Source organism: Oryza glaberrima, chromosome 5, assembly GCF_000147395.1.
Source record: "Oryza glaberrima chromosome 5, OglaRS2, whole genome shotgun sequence".
NCBI classification, from domain to species: Eukaryota; Viridiplantae; Streptophyta; class Magnoliopsida; order Poales; family Poaceae; genus Oryza; species Oryza glaberrima.
Window position 1 is genome coordinate 17,158,281 of NC_068330.1, and position 18,374 is coordinate 17,176,654.

The window sequence follows — 18,374 nt, forward strand, 5'->3', positions numbered from 1 at the left end:
GCTACGCATTGTTCTCATATTTGTAGTAGTTATATCTAATCTACTCCCTCCATTTTTCAATACATAATGCTCTTGGTTTTTGAAAAACATGTTTGACTATTCGTCTTATTTAAAAATTTTATATAATGTATAAGATATAAATCATGCTTAAAGTTTTAAATGATAAAACAACTCAAAAAATAAATTATATTACATAATATTTTTGAATAAGACAAAGTTAATGGTATCATACAGTAGTAGTAGTTACTGAAGTATATTTTAGGATGAAAGAAGTATGTTTTTACAAGATCTTGGATTATGATACTAGCATAGAGCAATACTAGTTATTCTTTTCACACAAGCTAGCCTGTTCTTGTCCATGACACTAGGATTTGTACCAAACGGCATTCCTTTCTTTTTCTTTTGCTCCAACCCGTACCGTCGAGCTCAACCAAATGGGGCAACAAGGCATGACCGTAAAAACTCTAGTCATCTATAAAGTGACATCACTTTCAGATTTAATAAAAACCTAAAAACTAGATTATCCCAAAGATGAGCACACACCCTCGCCACGGCCTAGGGTCTTTTCTGAAGCTTTCAACCGAACGAACCCTCTGCCGAAGCAACGGATCTGAATCCTTTGGCACGGCCAGGCAAGCAAGCAAACGCCGCGGCTACCAATACCATGTTAGCCCGGCCCATCCACCGGTTTTCCTCGGTCGCACTCGTGTCTTCCAAGCCTACGGTGTGAGGGCACAATGGCACACGATGTGTGCAAGCAAAGCGAAGCGAGGAGGGGAGAAAAGAAGAAAAAAAAACCAACCCATCGCGCGAGAAAAAATGGATATAGATAGCCGCAACCGCAGCGGCAGCGGCGGGGGCGAAGGGATCTATCGATCCCCTCATATTCCCCTTGCGTGCAAGCTCCCCTCCTCCCGCAACCCCCTCATCTTGGCCACGCGCACCCCGGCCACGCGTACATGGGGAGAGGAGTGAGGAGGGATTGTGAGGTGGGGTCGGGGTGGAAGTGGGTGAGGAGGGGTGATTGCTCGGGGACGCGTTGCGGGGAGGCGGAGAGGCAAACGGGGGGGGGGGGGGGGGGGGGAGATTTCTTGGGATTATTTAAAGGAGGCGGGGTAGGAGGGAGAGGGAGATAGGCACACGAAAGCAACAGCGAGGAGGGGAGAGAGAGAGAGAGAGAGAGAGAGAGAGGAAAAGGGAGAAGCCAAGGAGTTGTTGGTTCTGGTCGGAGTCGGAGGAGGAAGAGGAGGAGGAGGAGGAGGAGGGAGATGGTGGCGAGCTGACTTGGCGGATCGCGGCGGCGGCGGCGGGGGATCGGAGGGGGAGCAGGGCCACTCGGATGGTATTGGGCTTCGCCGGCGCCGGAGGCGGCGATCGCGGATGGGCGGCGGGCGGGGCGGGGGCCGGGGGTTGTAGGTGGAGGAGGAGGAGGAGGGGCGGTTCCGGAGTTTGGGGAGGGGGCGGCGGTGCTCGTGCTGGGGGAGGAGTGGGGAGGAGGAGGGATGAGGCGCGGGAAGGGCGGGAGGAACGGGCTGCTGCCGAGCTCGCTGAGGATCATCTCGTCGTGCCTCAAGACGGTGTCGTCCAACGCCGGCTCCGTCGCGTCCACGGTGCGCTCGGCCGGCGCCTCCGTCGCCGCCTCCATCGCCCCCCAGGCCGAGGACGAGAAGGACCAGGTCCGCTCCTCCCACACGCTACTGCCCTCCCCGCCCCTCCCAACTATTCAAATATATGTTGGTTTTCTCACTATTGAAGCTAGCTGTGGGAGTAGCTAAGTTTAGTCCTGATGTAATATGGTTGCAATCGTGGACTTCAATCACGGCATTTTGCGGTAGTACGTTGTGATTTAGTCCCGCGTGGTAGATCTTATGTTCTTGTAGATTCAAAATTCTGTGCGCAAGTAGTACATTTGGAGGAGGCCAGTTGACTACCATAAAGCTAAAATGGATATACAGAATTGGTAAATCTACAACATGCGGGAGTTGAATGGGTACTCTTATCCAATTCAACAATGGTTGAAATTCTAGTTATCTACATGGTGGGCAAAACAATATTTTTCAAGTAAAGCAAGAACCAAAAAACAATTGGTCTGTTCCATAACTCAAAATTTTCTTTCTTTGCCACGGTTTCACTATTGTAACTATATCTCAACTTTGTTGGGAGCCTGGAAGCTGACTTTCTGCTTTATTACATCATACTTTTCTGATGTGTGTTTTTGAGACCAATTAGTAAATAGTGCTTTTGTTATTTTGGTTCAGTTTTCATTGTGCTATGCTTCCATTTAGTAAATAGACCAATTTAGTTTTCCGTGTGCTATGCTTCCATTTTGGAATGTATTCATCAGAAGAGCATTTTCTTTTTTCTGTTGACCGGTTAGTGGTATTGTTTGTGCAACCAATTTAATTTTCACTAACTATTTACTTCTGTTCTTTAAACCAATGTGTACATGTAGCTCTAGTATATTATGCAAATTTGAACATAACCGTAGTCTTGATGCTTCATTATATAAACAGGTATTGTGGGCTGGATTTGATAAATTAGAGCTTCATCCATCATCTTTCAAGCATGTTTTGCTTGTTGGTTATTCAAATGGGTTCCAAGTGCTTGATGTTGAGGATGCTGCAAATGTTTGCGAATTGGTCTCAAAACGTGATGGTCCAGTTACATTTTTACAAATGCAATCCACACCAGTTTACTCTGATGGTACTGAAGGATTCAGAACATCACATCCCATGCTTCTGGTTGTTGCCGGTGATGAGACAAATGGGTCGGGTATGGTTCAAGGTGGTCGCTTAAGTGCACTGATCAGAGATAATAGCAGTGAAACTCCAAATGGAAATTGCATTTCTACTCCAACAGTTGTTCGCTTCTACTCTTTGAAGTCTCACTCATATGTACATGTTCTGAGATTTCGGTCTGCCGTATATATAGTTCGCTGCAGCCCCCGGATTGTAGCTGTAGCTCTTGCAGCACAAGTAAGTTTCTCTTGGTGCTCTTATTTATTGTTAAATGACATGGAGGAGTACATGCTTTTAATTTACTTCGGTGTACTTATATGTTTTAACTACATTCCAGGTATACTGCTTTGATGCTGTGACCCTTGAGAATAAGTTCAGTGTCTTGACATATCCTTTGCAAGGGGCACCTGGGATAAATATTGGGTATGGCCCAATGGCTGTTGGCCCAAGGTGGTTAGCTTATGCTTCCAATAGCCCTTTATTATCAAGCACAGGCCGTCTAAGTCCACAGAACCTTACACCATCTCCAGGAGTTAGCCCATCTACCTCCCCTAGTAGTGGAAGTTTAGTTGCTCGGTATGCAATGGAATCAAGTAAGCAGATAGCTGCTGGTATTATTAATCTTGGTGATATGGGATACAAGACACTGTCAAAGTACTGCCAAGAACTTCTGCCAGATGGTTCTGGCTCCCCCTTGTCATCAAGTCCTGGCAGAAGATCTGGCAAACTTCCCTCTAGCGTGCATCCGCTGGAAGCTGACAATGCAGGAATGGTTAGTTGAGGCTTGAGCAAGCCTTCACTTTGTCACATGCTCACATTTCTGTTTCCTAATAGTGTAATCTTCTTGAACTCTTGCAGGTTGTCATCAAGGATTTTATCTCGAAAGAAATCATATCTCAGTTTAGGGCTCACACAAGTCCCATATCTGCTCTTTGTTTTGACCCTAGTGGAACTCTGTTGGTCACAGCCTCCGTTCATGGCCATAACATAAATGTTTTCAGGATCATGCCAACCGTAATAGCTAACAGCTCAGGCTCTATACGCTATGATTGGACAGCATCTCATGTCCACCTTTACAAACTGTATCGTGGCATGACAGCAGCTGTATGTTCAAAAGAAAATAAAAGTTCAATTTAAACTTGTTATCTTGGGATTTGTTTCTGATTATATTGCATCTGCTTGCAGGTCATCCAGGATATCTCTTTTAGCCATTTTAGCCAGTGGATATCTATTGTTTCATCCCGAGGTACTTGCCATATTTTTACATTGTCTCCTTTTGGCGGTGATGCAAGTCTGCTGCCACAGAATTCTCACAGTGATGGGCTACCCCTTGCCCCATGTCAGTCAAGGCCATGGTGGTCAAAGCCATCATTCCTTATGGATCATCAGCTTCATCCAGCTCCTTCAACTGTAACTAATTCTGTAGTCAGTAGGATAAAAAACAGTTCTTCTGGTTGGCTAAATACTGTTAGTAATGTGGCTGCTTCTGCAAGTGGGAAACTATCTGTACCATCTGGCGCTGTTACTGCTGTTTTCCACAATTCCAACTATGAAGGTTCATTGCCAGTTCCATCAAAGGCTAATGCCATGGAGCATCTATTGGTGTATTCACCATCTGGCCATGTTATTCAACATGAACTACTGCCTTCAGGTTCTGAATTCTCTGATAGCAGTCCAATAGTTGGGCCTGGTTCCTTGCAGATCCAAGATGATGAGTTGCATGTTACTGCTGAACCGACTCAGTGGTGGGATGTATGCCGTAGGACAAACTGGCCAGAAAGGGACGAAAACATTGCAAACATAGTCTTCCATAATCAACGAAATAGTATGATGGCAATGGATGCTTCTGACTGTGATAGTGAGCATTCAGATTCCGTTCCATCAGATGGTATTTCTGGGAAAGAGATGATGAGATCTCGAGAAAGATCAAGTTGGTACCTCTCAAATGCAGAGGTACAGATAAGTTCATGGAGGATTCCCATTTGGCAGAAATCAAAGGTTGTGCCTCCTTGTCTCAACATTGTGCTCAGCTTCTTTCTTCTTCTTTTTTGAGATAACGTTGTGCTCAGTTGTGTGCAATGAATATTGAATATTGTTTTCATGTTTGTGTAGATTTTCTTCTATGTGATAGATCAACCACCTGCAAAATCAGGGGAATCTCTTAGCTCTAGTGGGGGAGAGATTGAGATTGAGAAGCTGCCTCTGCATGAGGTTGAACTTCGGAGGAGGGAATTGCTCCCTGTATTCAAGCAGTTCCACTATTCTGAACAGAACTTCAGTGACAGGTAATGTCAGCAAATTTTGGCTGGTAAATTTTTGTTTCTTTTATCTGTAGTAAAGATATGCTTTCAATGTCATTCATTTTAGATAATATTTTCCCCAAAACAGAAGCTGGTTAAGTCAGCTTAAAATCTAAATTATATGGCATTTCCCATTCTGGACTGGTTTAACTGAACACTGGCAGTAACAGACAGGTTTCTGAATCTGGATGGTCTAATGTGTATTTTATAGTTTGGGTACCATCATTGTCTCAGGTGCATGGTGTGCATGGACTAATTCTGCAAATGTCAAATTTCAAAAAGTATATGGACTAAGGTTGATGATTGTTATGCAGACTTGGCTAAATCTAGTCTGGATTTGCCACACTTTCTGGCAAAGATTTCTTTTTGGCCACATTATGGTGGCTGCTACATGTTGAAAAGTTGTCATTCTTGTGAGTTGTTTTGAGGGAACAGATTTACATGATCCTAAGTAGTTGCCGAAATAATGCGAGAGTGGATCTATCTGGGGATTGCGTATATTGTAATAAACTTCTGGTAGGAAATGGATAGACTTCTTGCGGGCAATGTGAATGTATAAAATTTTTGAAAACGAGAGAATTTCAGTATCACATAATTTTAAGATTCCAATTAATTGTCATTTGTGTGTAGAAGTAAAATAGAAGGTGGTTTGATACTAGCTAGTAGTATTGCAATTAATTGAGCCTTTTTTAACCTTGGTTTGGTAGTTTGGTACCATATACATCGGTGTTATTACATGTTTTTTTGAAGTAGCAGATGCTAGTGCCTATACTTGATTATTTTAGAATTGAGCTGTCCAATATTTTGATAGTTTTCTTTTAGTGCAAATGAACCAATGCATGTCTAATTATGATTTTTAATGTGACTTCATTCAAATGCGAAGTTAACAATATTCAAAGATGCAGGAATCTTGCAATAGGACGGTTTCAGAATGCATTGACATACATCGACAAGGATAATGGTGCTCATGGATCCAAGGCAGGGTTCCCTATATCTGGATTTTACAGTGGTAAGCATATGAGCGTATGATGTCATTTGTAATACTTCATCCCAGTTATGTGTCATTGTTAATTGAAAAGCCTTTCTTTTGCAGATATGAGGAAAATGCAGAACATGAATGGTTTAGAGGGGCAGTTATTGTTGGAACCTATCACTAATGATTTACAACCAATGGAAAAATGCAATTCTGTTCAATCTCCTAAAGTGGCAAATTTTACTGCCCTTCACAATGTAGATAATGAGAGCATGAACCATGTTTCAACAGCAACTGGAGCAACCACATCAGTCACAACAGTGGACACTTTACCTTCAACCATCAGACCATTGAGCAGCTACTCCCTCTTGGATGGATCTCTTGATGATGGATTACCATCACCTGCAAGTAATGTATCATGCAGGCCTCAGATAACCAACAATTCTTCAGTAAGCAATGGTACAATGACTGACATCTCAAATGGGTGTCTCACGAGCATCAATTCTGGACAGAATGAAGCATCTGATTCTCACAACTCAGTGGAGTTTACCCAGTATTTCCAAGAGGGCTATTGTAAAATATCAGAACTCGATGACTGCCGTGAGTTAACTGAAGCTGTTACTGATGCTGACAGCAGCAGCAGCCACTGCGAGAGAGAGAAGCCTGAGGAAGATGGGGATAACGATGACATGCTTGGGGCTGTTTTTGCCTTCAGCGAAGAAGGTACTGTCTGTGATGCAGGTTCTATGAGGGCGTTGCATATTTTTGCGTTGTGCTGACCTATCTCTCTTCTTTCTGGTGGCAGGTTGAACCTAATAATATACTCTGCTTTTACATAGAGAATGGAAAACAGTGCCCGTGATATTACCTAGAAACTGGTGGATTTCCATTAGGCTTTCGTGGAATAAATTGGTGCTGAGATGATAATCTACTATTTGGTACATATTAGAAAGGTGAAGCTTGTGCTCGATATCCATTTGTGAGAAGTTTTACTCAGGAATTGAGATCAAGATCCTTCCGGGCCATTAACTAATCCACGGATCCACGTTAAGGGGAGCTTGGTGTTGTCGAGAAGTTGCTGCTGCCTGCCGCAACACTGCCCCTTTTCCGTTGCTTTGTACATACTGTAAAAGACCATTTGTTTTGTGAAATACATCTCTGGAACATTGGACGGTCCAACGACCTTGGCAGCCATATTTGTTGACTGCTTCCTGCCAAGGCCTGTTAATGTTCCTTGTTTATTTGTACAGTCTTTTCTGTTTCATTAAGGAAAAAGAAAATCTAGCAAGGATTAATGTGACATAACTGTATAAACATTCAGTAAAGAATTTCCGTTTACGAAGAAATGTTAATTGTTTCCCTTGCTTCTCCCATCGATTTGCGTGCCTGTGGTATTGACTGAAGAACGTTTGATGGTACTATCAAAGTGCATTCAGTGTTTGGATATTGTACCAGGTACCAACATCTGAAGGAGGGTACTACCAACGTACACTGATTCACTGAATCAATGCTACTAAGCGGATGGTACTACCAACGTACTACACACTGAAAAAGCGATTGGATATTGTACCAATATCTGAAAAAAAGATGGTACTGTACCAACGTACGCTAAAAATCAATGCTACTACTGCTACTGGAGTACTACAGATGTGCGTTTTTTTGTTTGCTAAGGTTTGATCAACACTATTAACGCGTACAAATGGGAAAATAACACCAGGGGATTACTCACCATTTTTTTTTTCCAAGGGGACATCAGTTTAGAGTTCCGAGAACACTCGTAATTGAGAGTTAGGCATGTTTGGAACGTGAGATTTTACTAATGCACTCCACCTAATCAAACTAGTTAAACTAAACAGCCGCCCTAGGAAAGATAAAACCTCATCACTTACCCAATGACTTATAAACCACTATCAAATTTTAATTTAAAGTTAGTTTTAATATATTTTCAACATAGTTTCTTTTTAATACTAGCTTTTAAGTCGCTAAGCATATTGCACATATATGTAAAAGTTTCTTTCCACAAATTATTTTATTTTACTTTTTATATATCACTTATAAAATCGTTGAAGGTTTACCTCCTCTATTCTAAAAAAAAAACCATCATGGGATATAATACATGCTACTATTTTGTCTTATATCACATACATACATGTTTGCTTTTTATTCCTAATTAGATTTTATAGTAGTAGGATGTGCTGTACTATATTTGTTTTTATGGAATATATAGGAAGTACTCGTTCCGTCCCAAAATAAGCCATTCTTGTAAACGCATCTTAATACAACGAATGTAAATATATGGTATGATCAAATTCATTGTATTAGGATGTGCTATATTCTATTACAATGTTGGTTTATTTTGGGACGGAGAGAGTATATATCAAGCGTAGGCAACCAATAGAGATGACAAACTATCGGAGCCATCGTTTCACTTATTCGCGGAATAAGCCAAACTATATTTGCAAACGAGAAGTAATTTGTGAATAAAACTTTTATATACGTGTTTTTGGCGATCCAAATGCAAAGGAAAAAAAAAACTTCGATGGAAAAAACTATAAAATCTAACTCTAAATTTAAGGTTAAAAATTAATTTTAAGATAAGCAGAAGCATTAAAAAAAAAAAAGGAGGCCATACGGCGGCATGCTGTTGGTGCACTGCATAATCCCAGTTTCCTCGCCTGTTCAGTGTTCCCGGCCCGGAAAGACGGAGCCTCGCGCCGCCCAGATCCACACACATATGCCTCTGCTGCTGCCTTGCGAGGCGCGATCAAGCCTAGCCACACGCCGAGGCGACTCGACGCGAGGCCTCATCCGGGAGGAACACGTACGGGTCCGCATCCCCTTCCGCGCGCTCGCGCTGCACAGCACAGCGCGTGCGCCGAGAGCGACGAGGGAGGAAGCCCTCCCCACCTCACCACCACACAAAACCCGCGCTAATCCCCCCCGTGGCGGATAGCGGATAACCAGAAGAAAGACAGGAGGACTCGAGGAGAGGAGAGCGTGCGCGGGCTGCGATGATGGAGGGGGAAGTGGTGGAGGAGGAGGAGGAGGAGGTGACGGCGGCACCAGCGCCGGCGGCGATGGTGGCGGCGGCGGAGTTCGGGCTGACCGCGGAGGTGATGGCGGTGCTGCCGGAGGACCCGTTCGAGCAGCTGGACGTGGCGCGGAAGATCACCTCCATCGCGCTGGCGTCGCGCCTCGGGCGGCTCGAGGCCGAGGGCGCGCGGCTCCGCGCGCAGCTCGCCGAGCGCGACGCCGCGGCGGAGGACCTCCGCGAGCGCGTCGAGCAGCTCGACGCCGCGCTCGCGGTGGCCACCGGACGCCTCCGCCGCGCCGAGGAGGAGAAGGTAAAACTCACTTAGCTACCGGAGTCAAAGTCACTAGTGTGGCCTGAGCTGCTCGTTTCAACCGAGATAATTACGTTGACTGACACATGGGGTCCAATCCATTTGTCGGCGATGCTGTCACGCGTCCCGAATCGTTAACACGCGCATAGTAGTACTCTAATTTCAGGCGATTTGATTTATCGCTAATGATAATTGAGTACCATTTCTTCAAAAATGTGACACATCGCTTGTTGTCTCTAGTATAATTGCATCAATCTTGTGTTGAGTTATATGTTCAGTGCACGTTAGCATAATTTTGATGTTAATGTGTGTTCCTGTTGTGGTCTTGTGGATGGTGGATATGCAGGAGGCACTGCAGAGGGATAACTCATTGCTGTCAAACACCGTCAGGAGGCTGAACAGAGATGTTGCCAAGGTAATTGGACGTATTTTATTGCTCATTTGAATTTTCTGCGATGTGTGGTGACTCAGAATGTTTGCTCAAAGTATGTTTTTGCCATCTGTTTTTCTCTTTGCTGTCCAGTTGGAAGTGTTCAAGAAGACGCTTATGCAGTCACTCCAGGAAGATGAAGATCCTGCTGTAAGTTGTCCACGACTCTGCGTTTGCATGTTTGTGTTGTATTTACTTCAAGAACCCAACAGTGACTAGAGCATTGGAATTTGGAACTTTTGTCCTAATTTTATTTGTAATTCTTTTTGATTGGAAGTGATTTTTCTTGTTAAAAATACTTTGCTGCAGAACACTACTCCTAAGGCAAGGGTCAGCGAAACTTCAAATTTCTCCTCTGCAACATCTGTTGGAGGTACTCCAAATATTTTGGGAGGAATTTGGTGGTTGCTAATTGCATCGATTTGCATTGTGCCATATGTAACCACTAGAGTAACCTTGACAGTCTGTTTCTATCAGATGAAGATTCTGCATTTCCAGTTTCCAAATCGTCACAATTATCAGAAACCGCAAGTTCAGTCTCAGAGGAAAGTAGTCATGTTGAGCCAGATGGTACATTCCATTCCATCTCAGTTGATTCACGTTGTTCAATGTGCAACTCCTTTTGGTGATAATTGACATAAAGCACCTTTTTATACTTGCAGTACCCAGGCCACCCCGTCCACATGTATTTTTGCCATCGTACAACAGTACACCAAGGGTTACTCCCCCAGACTCACCTCCAAGGAGTTTCGCGTCAATATCACCTCCAAGGCGGCATTCAATTTCAATTACATCAAGGAATTTGTTTGATGACAGGTCCTCGGCCTATTCTGGTCATAGTTCAGTGACATCTCCATTTGATGCAGCAAGTCACACAGGTTAGCTGTGCTAGCTCGAACTAAATATCTATGTTCTTGTTTGCATTGTAATTTGCTAATACTTTTGTGTGAAATAAGGAACCTTCATATGTAGGATGTATTAATATAAATTTTGTGAGTAAATTAGTGAGGCTGAGATTCTTCAAGGACAAAAAGCTGACTCAATCAAAATATACCACTGAAAATTGGCTAGTATTCTGCTAATAGAGTTCTGTGTTTTCGTAATTTAGAACTTATAATATATATAAAAGGAGGAAACCTAACAAATTGCCTGGTCATATGATTCAATGACCATCCATATGCGATAAAGGCTTCTATCAAGTCTCTTGAGTATTTGCATGCAAAAATTATCGATAATATCTTTTTATGAATTAATGAATGTCAAAATGCAATCTAGATTCCAAACAGTCAGTCTACCTTTGTGAAGAACTAGCAAACTCCATTAACCATCTATTCTGTTGCACTGATAGTAGAGAGCTGAAATAGATAATCTGCTTGAAGCACCAGCATTTTAGGACAAATGAAAAGGATTAATTGGTCAAATAGACTGGTACCAGTCTCCAGTGTAGCTTAGGGTTTGATTTCTGACTGAGCATGCTGATCATTTCCATGAATTCAGTAGTTCTCTATGTTTATTGTTTGCGCGTTTGTTTTCCAGGACGAACACGAGTTGATGGAAAAGAGTTCTTCCGTCAAGTCAGGTATGTGGTTTTAGATGAACATGACTTTGGAGAGTACCTCTAGCTGTGCCCTTTATGTTGTGTAACTTTCCTTTAGAAAAGGATGGAACATTTGCTTAGGAGTTATTGTAATTCCCTACCTTCTCCTAGTCCACTTGTAAAGTTGCTTAAGGTCTGCCCTGTTGCGTTTTTTTTTTCCCAAAAAGCTTGACATTATAATGTACTTGAAGAACCACACAATATTGCGCTATAGGAATTGTATTAACCCCGGTCCCTGAAGATCCTTTTTTCATAAATTGCAAAAAAAAAATTATGGCTGTCTTGTTGCTTAACCACCAGAAAAGCAACCTTTTATTGCAATAGTCATGGTGCACAGTTAACCTCCACATTCCTTTTGACTTAAATTTTTGTGTGCATGCAGAAACCGTCATGGTGCACAGTTAACCTCCACATTCCTTTTGACTTAAATTTTTGTGTGCATGCAGAAACCGTTTGTCTTATGAGCAGTTCAGTGCATTTCTAGCCAATGTAAAGGAGTTGAACTCACACAAACAGACCAGAGAGGTATAAAACTATAGAAACTGCACTTACTGTATGTTCTACTATATGTGAATCTGTATCTCCCTTTTTGCCCTAGGTTTTTCTTCTCTTTTGGCGCTTATTGAAGCTTCTGTGATGCTTACAGGATACACTAAGGAAGGCTGACGAAATATTCGGTCCAGATAACAAGGACCTATACACCATCTTTGAGGGCCTAATTACTCGCAATATTCACTAGAATCCTGAAAAGTCAAAACTGGAACATTTCTTGTAATTAAAAGCGGTCCAGGTTTTTTTACAGGAATTATGAGAAAAATACGTTTGGTACTTTTTGTATTTCAGTGGCTACTAATTTCAGATTTCTGGTGTATAGTTTTTAAAATTTATTCTTGATGTTAATGTAGAATCTGTAAGGTATGGTTATATATGTAATACAAATGAAAAAAATTGGAATAAGAGCCAATGTGTTTTTCTTTTTATTAAATTCAAAATGTTTCTAATACCCACAGATAAAATGCAGTTGAAAACAAGAGCAAACTTTCCTCGCATGTATCAGTCAATCAAACCACTTTGAAGAAGATAAATTAAATAGCACCAGTGCCCTTTCATACAAGTGTAGCTCTATTGAATATTCTTTCGGTAAAAACGGCTTGATTTGCCGCAGAGGTAAATAATTTCAGACTGTAATTATTTATACTGCTTGAATGATTCAGTGGTTCAGAGCACAAACTGAAAAACGTGTCCCAGATTTGCTGGTCACATCAATGCTCAACTACGGTACAAAATTCAGAAAGAAACATAATTTTCCTTTTTGTGTAATCAAAAGAAAAAAGATAAATGATTAATTCTCCAGGTTACTTCGCGACTCATGGAGCGATTCTTCAGCACCCAGTGACACCCGTTCTTCAGCCACTTCAAGCATTATCATGTCAGCTTTCTTATTACCTGTGCTATGTAATCTTTAATATATTTTTTTAGCACGCTAATGCTACTACAAAAGTTCACTTTTGTTTTTTTACATTCCCTGAACTATTTACCGGCCTGCTCCAAATTGCCTTTTGTTCTTCAAAACTCCCAATAACGGCAGACTGTCTCTTGTTTGCTAAAGAATTTGCCAATTGTTTGCTATATATTTCACCATCGAAATCGCTCAATACCCTTACCAGCTTTGCACTATTCTTGCTGATGACAATCTGCCCGTCCGTGCTTTTGTTTGTGTTGGCAATAACACTTACTGGCTTGAGTTCCACTGAAGGTTTCAGTCCTGATCCTTCAACCATGTAAACTGCTCCAAGAATTTCTCCCAGAAATATGTCCTGATATCATGAAAATTTACACAAAGAAGTTATGTGACAAAACGGTATCAAAGTGAGAAAAAAATAAGATAGAGATGGATTGTAGTCACTAGTCAATTACCAAATGATGATACAGCTTCTGTTTGATCTGAAGTTCTTGCAGCAACGACAACAATTCATGGACAAATTTTGATTCATGGGTATGCTGGATGTCTTCCAAAGCCGCAAGGACAGCCCGAAATGATGCAGCCTTTCGTTGCGCCGTAAGAGGAATGAGTGCGATTTTCAGATCAGATTCCAGGACTGTTTTTGCAGCTAGTGGATCAAGAAATATGTTAAACTCTGCATGTTTGTTTGATGGAACCGTGAACAAATTTCCATTCTCATCGCCTCCATCTTTGATGAGTCCACCAACAACATAGACTCTCTGCATTGGAAAAGGTTGTTTATTGAGATTGACGACCACTGATGAACTCATCACAAACTAAAACTTATTTTGGAAGATCGAGAACTAATTGACCTCTATTACAGAACTTGCATCCCTGTCAGAGAGTGAAATGTTGGCCATATTGGTGAGAGGTCCATTAGTAAGAACAGTGATCTTTTCGCCTGGATCAAGCTGCTTCCTGACAGATTGCCAAACTTCAAGAGCCAAAGGCTGCCGATCTTCTGGGTGATCTAAACTTTCAGGAGCATATCTGATCGTGTAATTAACAATGTAAAAAAATTTTAGGACAATCTTCAATTAATTATTCCTATGAGAGAGTTCCTTTACTGTACCCACAGATTAGTGTGGACTATATATTCAGAGCATGCTGCAGAAGCAGAAGGTTACCTTCTAGGACTTCTTGGCAGTGACCTGGCTAGTCCATACAGTGTATCTGAATCAATAAAACCACCACTTCCATGGGGGATAGCATAAGAATTGTTGCAGCCAAGGGTTGGAATTCCCAATGCAGTGGTATTGCCTAGGCCTACTGGAATGTCGTCGCGGCCCATCATATGTAGAATGTCGTAAACGATATCGATGCTCGCAATATTTGCCCAGCCATTGCCATTGACCAAAACAGCCTAAAACAATTTTTAAGACAGTGAGTTTTGCTTGATGTTGTCAACAATGATTCAAAACAAATGCTAATCCATTGTTGTACATATGAGAAATGACAACATGATTTTGTTCACTTAATTCATTTGCCATACATTTTTTTGTTTCCTTACCTTTAGATCTATTACTTCTATTGGTGTCTTCAAGAGGTATATTAGGGAAACAAAATCTCCAGGGCTCATGTCCATGTCAAAAATGACTGGCTTCCCCCTGCTCACATTTCTGAAAACCGGCTTGTAAAGAACTTCTCTATAATATGGGAACTGCGTATTGATGTTGAAAAGCCCAGTTTGTTCGGGACGATTTAAGACCTGCAGGAAGCAATTTCGTCAATAACAGTAACTTTATTAGACAAAACAATGAAAATATTCATGTCATAACCTTGTCATTCCCTAAAAATAAGAATTCAACCTTCTCAAAGATGAGCAAGGAATGACATGCATGCTTACCTCTAAGAAGCTCTTGGAAAATTCCTTTTCTAGTGAACTATTTTTATCCGTGTTAGGCTTTGCTCTTGTTGCAACACGAACCCGAACTCCTTCTGGACCAGACACTTCTCTAGTGTATCCATCCTAAGAGGATTTCAGAAAAATATCAAAATGTATCTTGTCTCATGCATAGACAGAATTTTGCATGTTGAGTATTAAAAATGTGAGATCATATCATAGCAACTGGGAGATCAGCGATGGAGATGTTCAGAACAGGAAATTTTAACTTGCTCACTTTCTAATTATCAGTGAACTAAATGGATATAAGAACAATATCCATAAATACTTTTTTTTTTCTAATAAGCATATCTACATTGTTAAAGAACACTCCAAAAGTATAACAACATTTTTCAATCAACAACATAGCGATGGAGATGTTCGCAACAGGAAATTTTAACTTCCTCACTTTCAAATTCTCAGTGAACTAAATGGATATAAGATCAATATCAATATATACATTGTTACAACAACTCGAAAAGTATGATTTTTTTTTCATTCAATAACACATGCACATTACCTCGCATCTCCCTCTGTTGCTTCCCGGTACCAGGCAGAAGCTATCTCTTATTCCAGTCTGAACATGGCCACTGTGAACTCCACCCTCTTTCAGGCCAAGTTTAGGAGTAGCACGGCCATCGAAAAAGGGGTTCGAGCCGTCACGTTTACCATACGGTTTGTTCGAAGTTATCACTGTAATGTTCATATATTCAAGCTCAGAAAATTCATTTTCACCATCAACCTCGCCATTGCGCATGCTAGAGAGAGCCACACCAGCAGCAAAGGAATCCCACATGTAGTAGCTCTGAGTAATGAAAGAACACCATGAGAAATTGGGACTTTTTTTTAGGCGAAATTTCGGTACCAAATAAAAGTTGTGTTGTTTTTTTTTACAATTGTGAAAGAAAAGGGAGATTTGAGCTTTGGACTTGCCGTGTTGCCATGGCCGTTGGATCGTCCCCTCAGCCTCATCAAGACCTTATCAAGTGACTGGAAACAGTACTGTGCCTCGTAAGTTTGCTGATGCTGTTGGAATTCAGAAACGAATTCCTCGGTGACCGAAATTGTGTTGGTCGCATCAAGAGGAATCATCGTGATTGGAATCCCGGAATGTATGACCTGAAGATATAGAAACGTAGAGTCGGCACTATTACTCAATATAATCAGTTAAGTCTTTTTTTTTTCGATTGATATAATCAGTGAAGTCAAGACATGCACTGAAGTAGCTAAAGTTCATGCATTTCATCGTCTGCTTGTTGACTTATCATCTACAGCCTACAACTAAAATTTGAATTTCAGAGTTGATTTTATGGTTTTTCATCGTGATCTATTTTCCAGCCTTACTTTTAAACTGTAATAATACTAATACAAAAGTTTACTCATAAATTATCTTTGGTCGCCTCTACCTGTCGTAGCTTATTAACCACATTGTTGAATGCAATAAATCACGAGATAATTGCTGGATCATATGCAGCAAAATTAAAATTAACCATGGGAAAGAAACAGTTTACACCTATATTATTGCTGCTAGAGGCAGCGAACAGTTGATACTACATTATTATTGCAAATACAATTAAGGTGACCTGAATACCTGATAAGCAGCGAAGGGGTCTCCAAAGATGTTGAACTCGGCGAACGGGTTGGTGGCGAAGGCGGTGAACAGGTTGCCGGCGGGGTCCGCCGCCCTGACGGCGCCGCCGGAGACGTAGACGCGGTCGATGTTCCGAGCCAGGCGCGGGTGCGCCATGAGCAGGAGCGCCAGGTTGGTGTGCGCCCCGAAGAGGAGCACGGTGGTGGGCCCCCCCGACACCGTGTCGGCCATCACCCGCTGCGCCGTCGGCTGCGTCACCGGCCTGTACCGCCGCCGCCCCTGCGGCAGGAACCCCCTCCTCACGCCGGAGTTCGTGTCGACGTCCAGCCGCCCGCCGCGCCCCGCCGGGACCGCCTGCCTGTACCTGCAGCCGCCGGCCGTCGACGTGCCCTGCAGTATACACATCGCTGGCATCGATCTGCAGCTTTCTTGGACACACTACACCGAACTAGGTCACCTGTTACGGTCCTAAACCCTTATCTTTAACGGGTTTAAGCTTGGTTACAAACTAATGATCACTGGTGAGGATGAGTCACATTTGACGGGTAGAGAACCGTCACAATGATAGTCAACTCTGACGGGCTAGAACTCTACGGCCTATCAGAGGTAAGTGACACACAGCAACACACAGTACTACTATGAGCTTTGTAGTACCTGATCGATGAGTGGGAGGTAGCCGCCGACGTCGGGGCCCCGGAGGGCGCCGGAGTCGGAGACGCCGCCGTCGCCGCCGACGCCGACGGGGATGTCGTCGCGGCCCATCATGTGGAGGAGGTCGTAGAGGTGGTTGACGGCGTGCCCGGCGTCGCTCCACTCGTTGGCGTTGATGGTGATGGCCTGCGCACGCGCACGCGCAGCGCATTGTGTACGTGCAAAGAAGAAGCGCCCGTGTCACATCACATCGATCGATCGATCACTCAGCACACAAACGCAACGCAGAGAGCATCGACAAGACGGCTTATCCTGTGGACAAATGGCGTTGAAACATGCATGTAGGAGCAGCGCTGGTCAAAGGCCGGTCGTCTCTCTCTGCTGGGTGTGCTGTCTACGTCAACGTTTAATTAATTAATTATTTACCAACTTAATGATGAAATGACAGTGTAGGTGAGGAGGAGAGCCACACGCGTGCGACGATATCACCACCGGAGATGGACCATTTACTCCGAGTTGGGGAGATAATAGATACGATCGAAATGATCGAGATCGTCATCGTCTTTTCAAGAGATTGAGCCAGAGGCCTATGTAAAAAAGGCTATGTATGGATATTTTTTACGGTATACTCCAGAATTATCTGGAGCGAGAGACCGTCTGTTTTGACAGTGATTAAACGCTTCATATGTCTATTATTACCTCCAATAAGAAGATGATTAGTGGTAAAATGATCGTATCTTTGGGAAAATTCATGAAACAAATTAGCTAGACGCAGGCAGTATCGTATGGAGTATGCAACTCGATGGCCATCAGCGTTAACGCACGTATTACCTTGACGTCGAACTCGGAGCGGTTCTGCTTGAGGAGGTAGAGCAGCGCGAAGAGGTCGTCGGTGTCCATGTCCGTGTCCACCAGGATCCTCCTCGGCTTCGCCGCCGCCGCCGCCGCCGTGGCGCGGCCCGCGCCGCCGGCCGCCACGCCGGAGGCAGCGGGCGCGGCGCCCACCGCCACCAGGAGCAGCACGGCGGCCGCCGTCGCCGCCGTCCTCCACATCTTGGCTCTCCTCTTCGCCTTCTCCGCGGGAGACATGCACACAGCAGCAGCAGGAGGAGGAGGAAGAGGAGGATGAGCTTAGCTAGCTGGCCGGTGCGCCTTTTTTTCGATCGCCGGCCGGCCTCGCTGTGGGTCGGTAGCCGCAGGGCATTAATGGGCGGCGGGGCGGGCTGGCAGTGGCAGCAGCCGTCAGGCGAGCGTGGATGATGGAGGCCTCCCCAATCGGGCAAGTAGTGATGAAGCCGATCGGGCTGCCCACATCCACACTGCACCTGTATTTGATGATAAACACGTAGTACCTCCGCTAAAAT

The 18,374-nt window shown here is 43.3% G+C and overlaps 3 protein-coding genes across 4 annotated transcripts; 2 read left to right on the plus strand and 1 right to left on the minus strand.

Annotated features, from left to right (window-relative positions):
• The first annotated feature begins 1,133 nt into the window (after positions 1–1,133).
• Positions 1,134–7,357, plus strand: LOC127773641 (autophagy-related protein 18h-like). The gene is made up of 9 exons (XM_052299776.1): positions 1,134–1,676; positions 2,514–2,975; positions 3,076–3,510; positions 3,597–3,842; positions 3,924–4,736; positions 4,851–5,023; positions 5,944–6,047; positions 6,132–6,734; positions 6,817–7,357. The coding sequence occupies exons 1-9, from the start codon at positions 1,503–1,505 to the stop codon at positions 6,819–6,821; spliced, it is 3,015 nt and encodes a 1,004-aa protein (XP_052155736.1). The 5' UTR covers positions 1,134–1,502; the 3' UTR covers positions 6,822–7,357.
• Positions 7,358–8,730: 1,373 nt separating this feature from the next.
• LOC127773563 (uncharacterized protein At4g15545) lies at positions 8,731–12,339 on the plus strand. The gene is made up of 9 exons (XM_052299667.1): positions 8,731–9,355; positions 9,702–9,770; positions 9,879–9,935; positions 10,095–10,158; positions 10,263–10,355; positions 10,448–10,663; positions 11,322–11,364; positions 11,829–11,907; positions 12,029–12,339. The coding sequence occupies exons 1-9, from the start codon at positions 9,023–9,025 to the stop codon at positions 12,119–12,121; spliced, it is 1,047 nt and encodes a 348-aa protein (XP_052155627.1). The 5' UTR covers positions 8,731–9,022; the 3' UTR covers positions 12,122–12,339.
• Positions 12,337–18,337, minus strand: LOC127773561 (nucleoside hydrolase 3-like). 2 transcript variants are annotated; one of them, XM_052299665.1, is made up of 11 exons: positions 17,842–18,337; positions 17,014–17,196; positions 16,360–16,749; positions 15,702–15,887; positions 15,289–15,573; positions 14,733–14,855; positions 14,397–14,594; positions 14,014–14,249; positions 13,699–13,876; positions 13,300–13,605; positions 12,337–13,199 (listed from the first exon to the last, which is right to left on the minus strand). In XM_052299665.1, exons 1-11 carry the CDS (start codon positions 18,097–18,099, stop codon positions 12,885–12,887), a joined length of 2,658 nt encoding a protein of 885 aa, XP_052155625.1. In that variant the 5' UTR covers positions 18,100–18,337; the 3' UTR covers positions 12,337–12,884. The 2 variants fall into 2 exon arrangements, with proteins under 2 accessions (XP_052155625.1, XP_052155626.1); XM_052299666.1 differs by having other exon boundaries at positions 17,014–17,404; positions 17,842–17,915.
• Between the last annotated feature and the right edge of the window lie 37 nt (positions 18,338–18,374).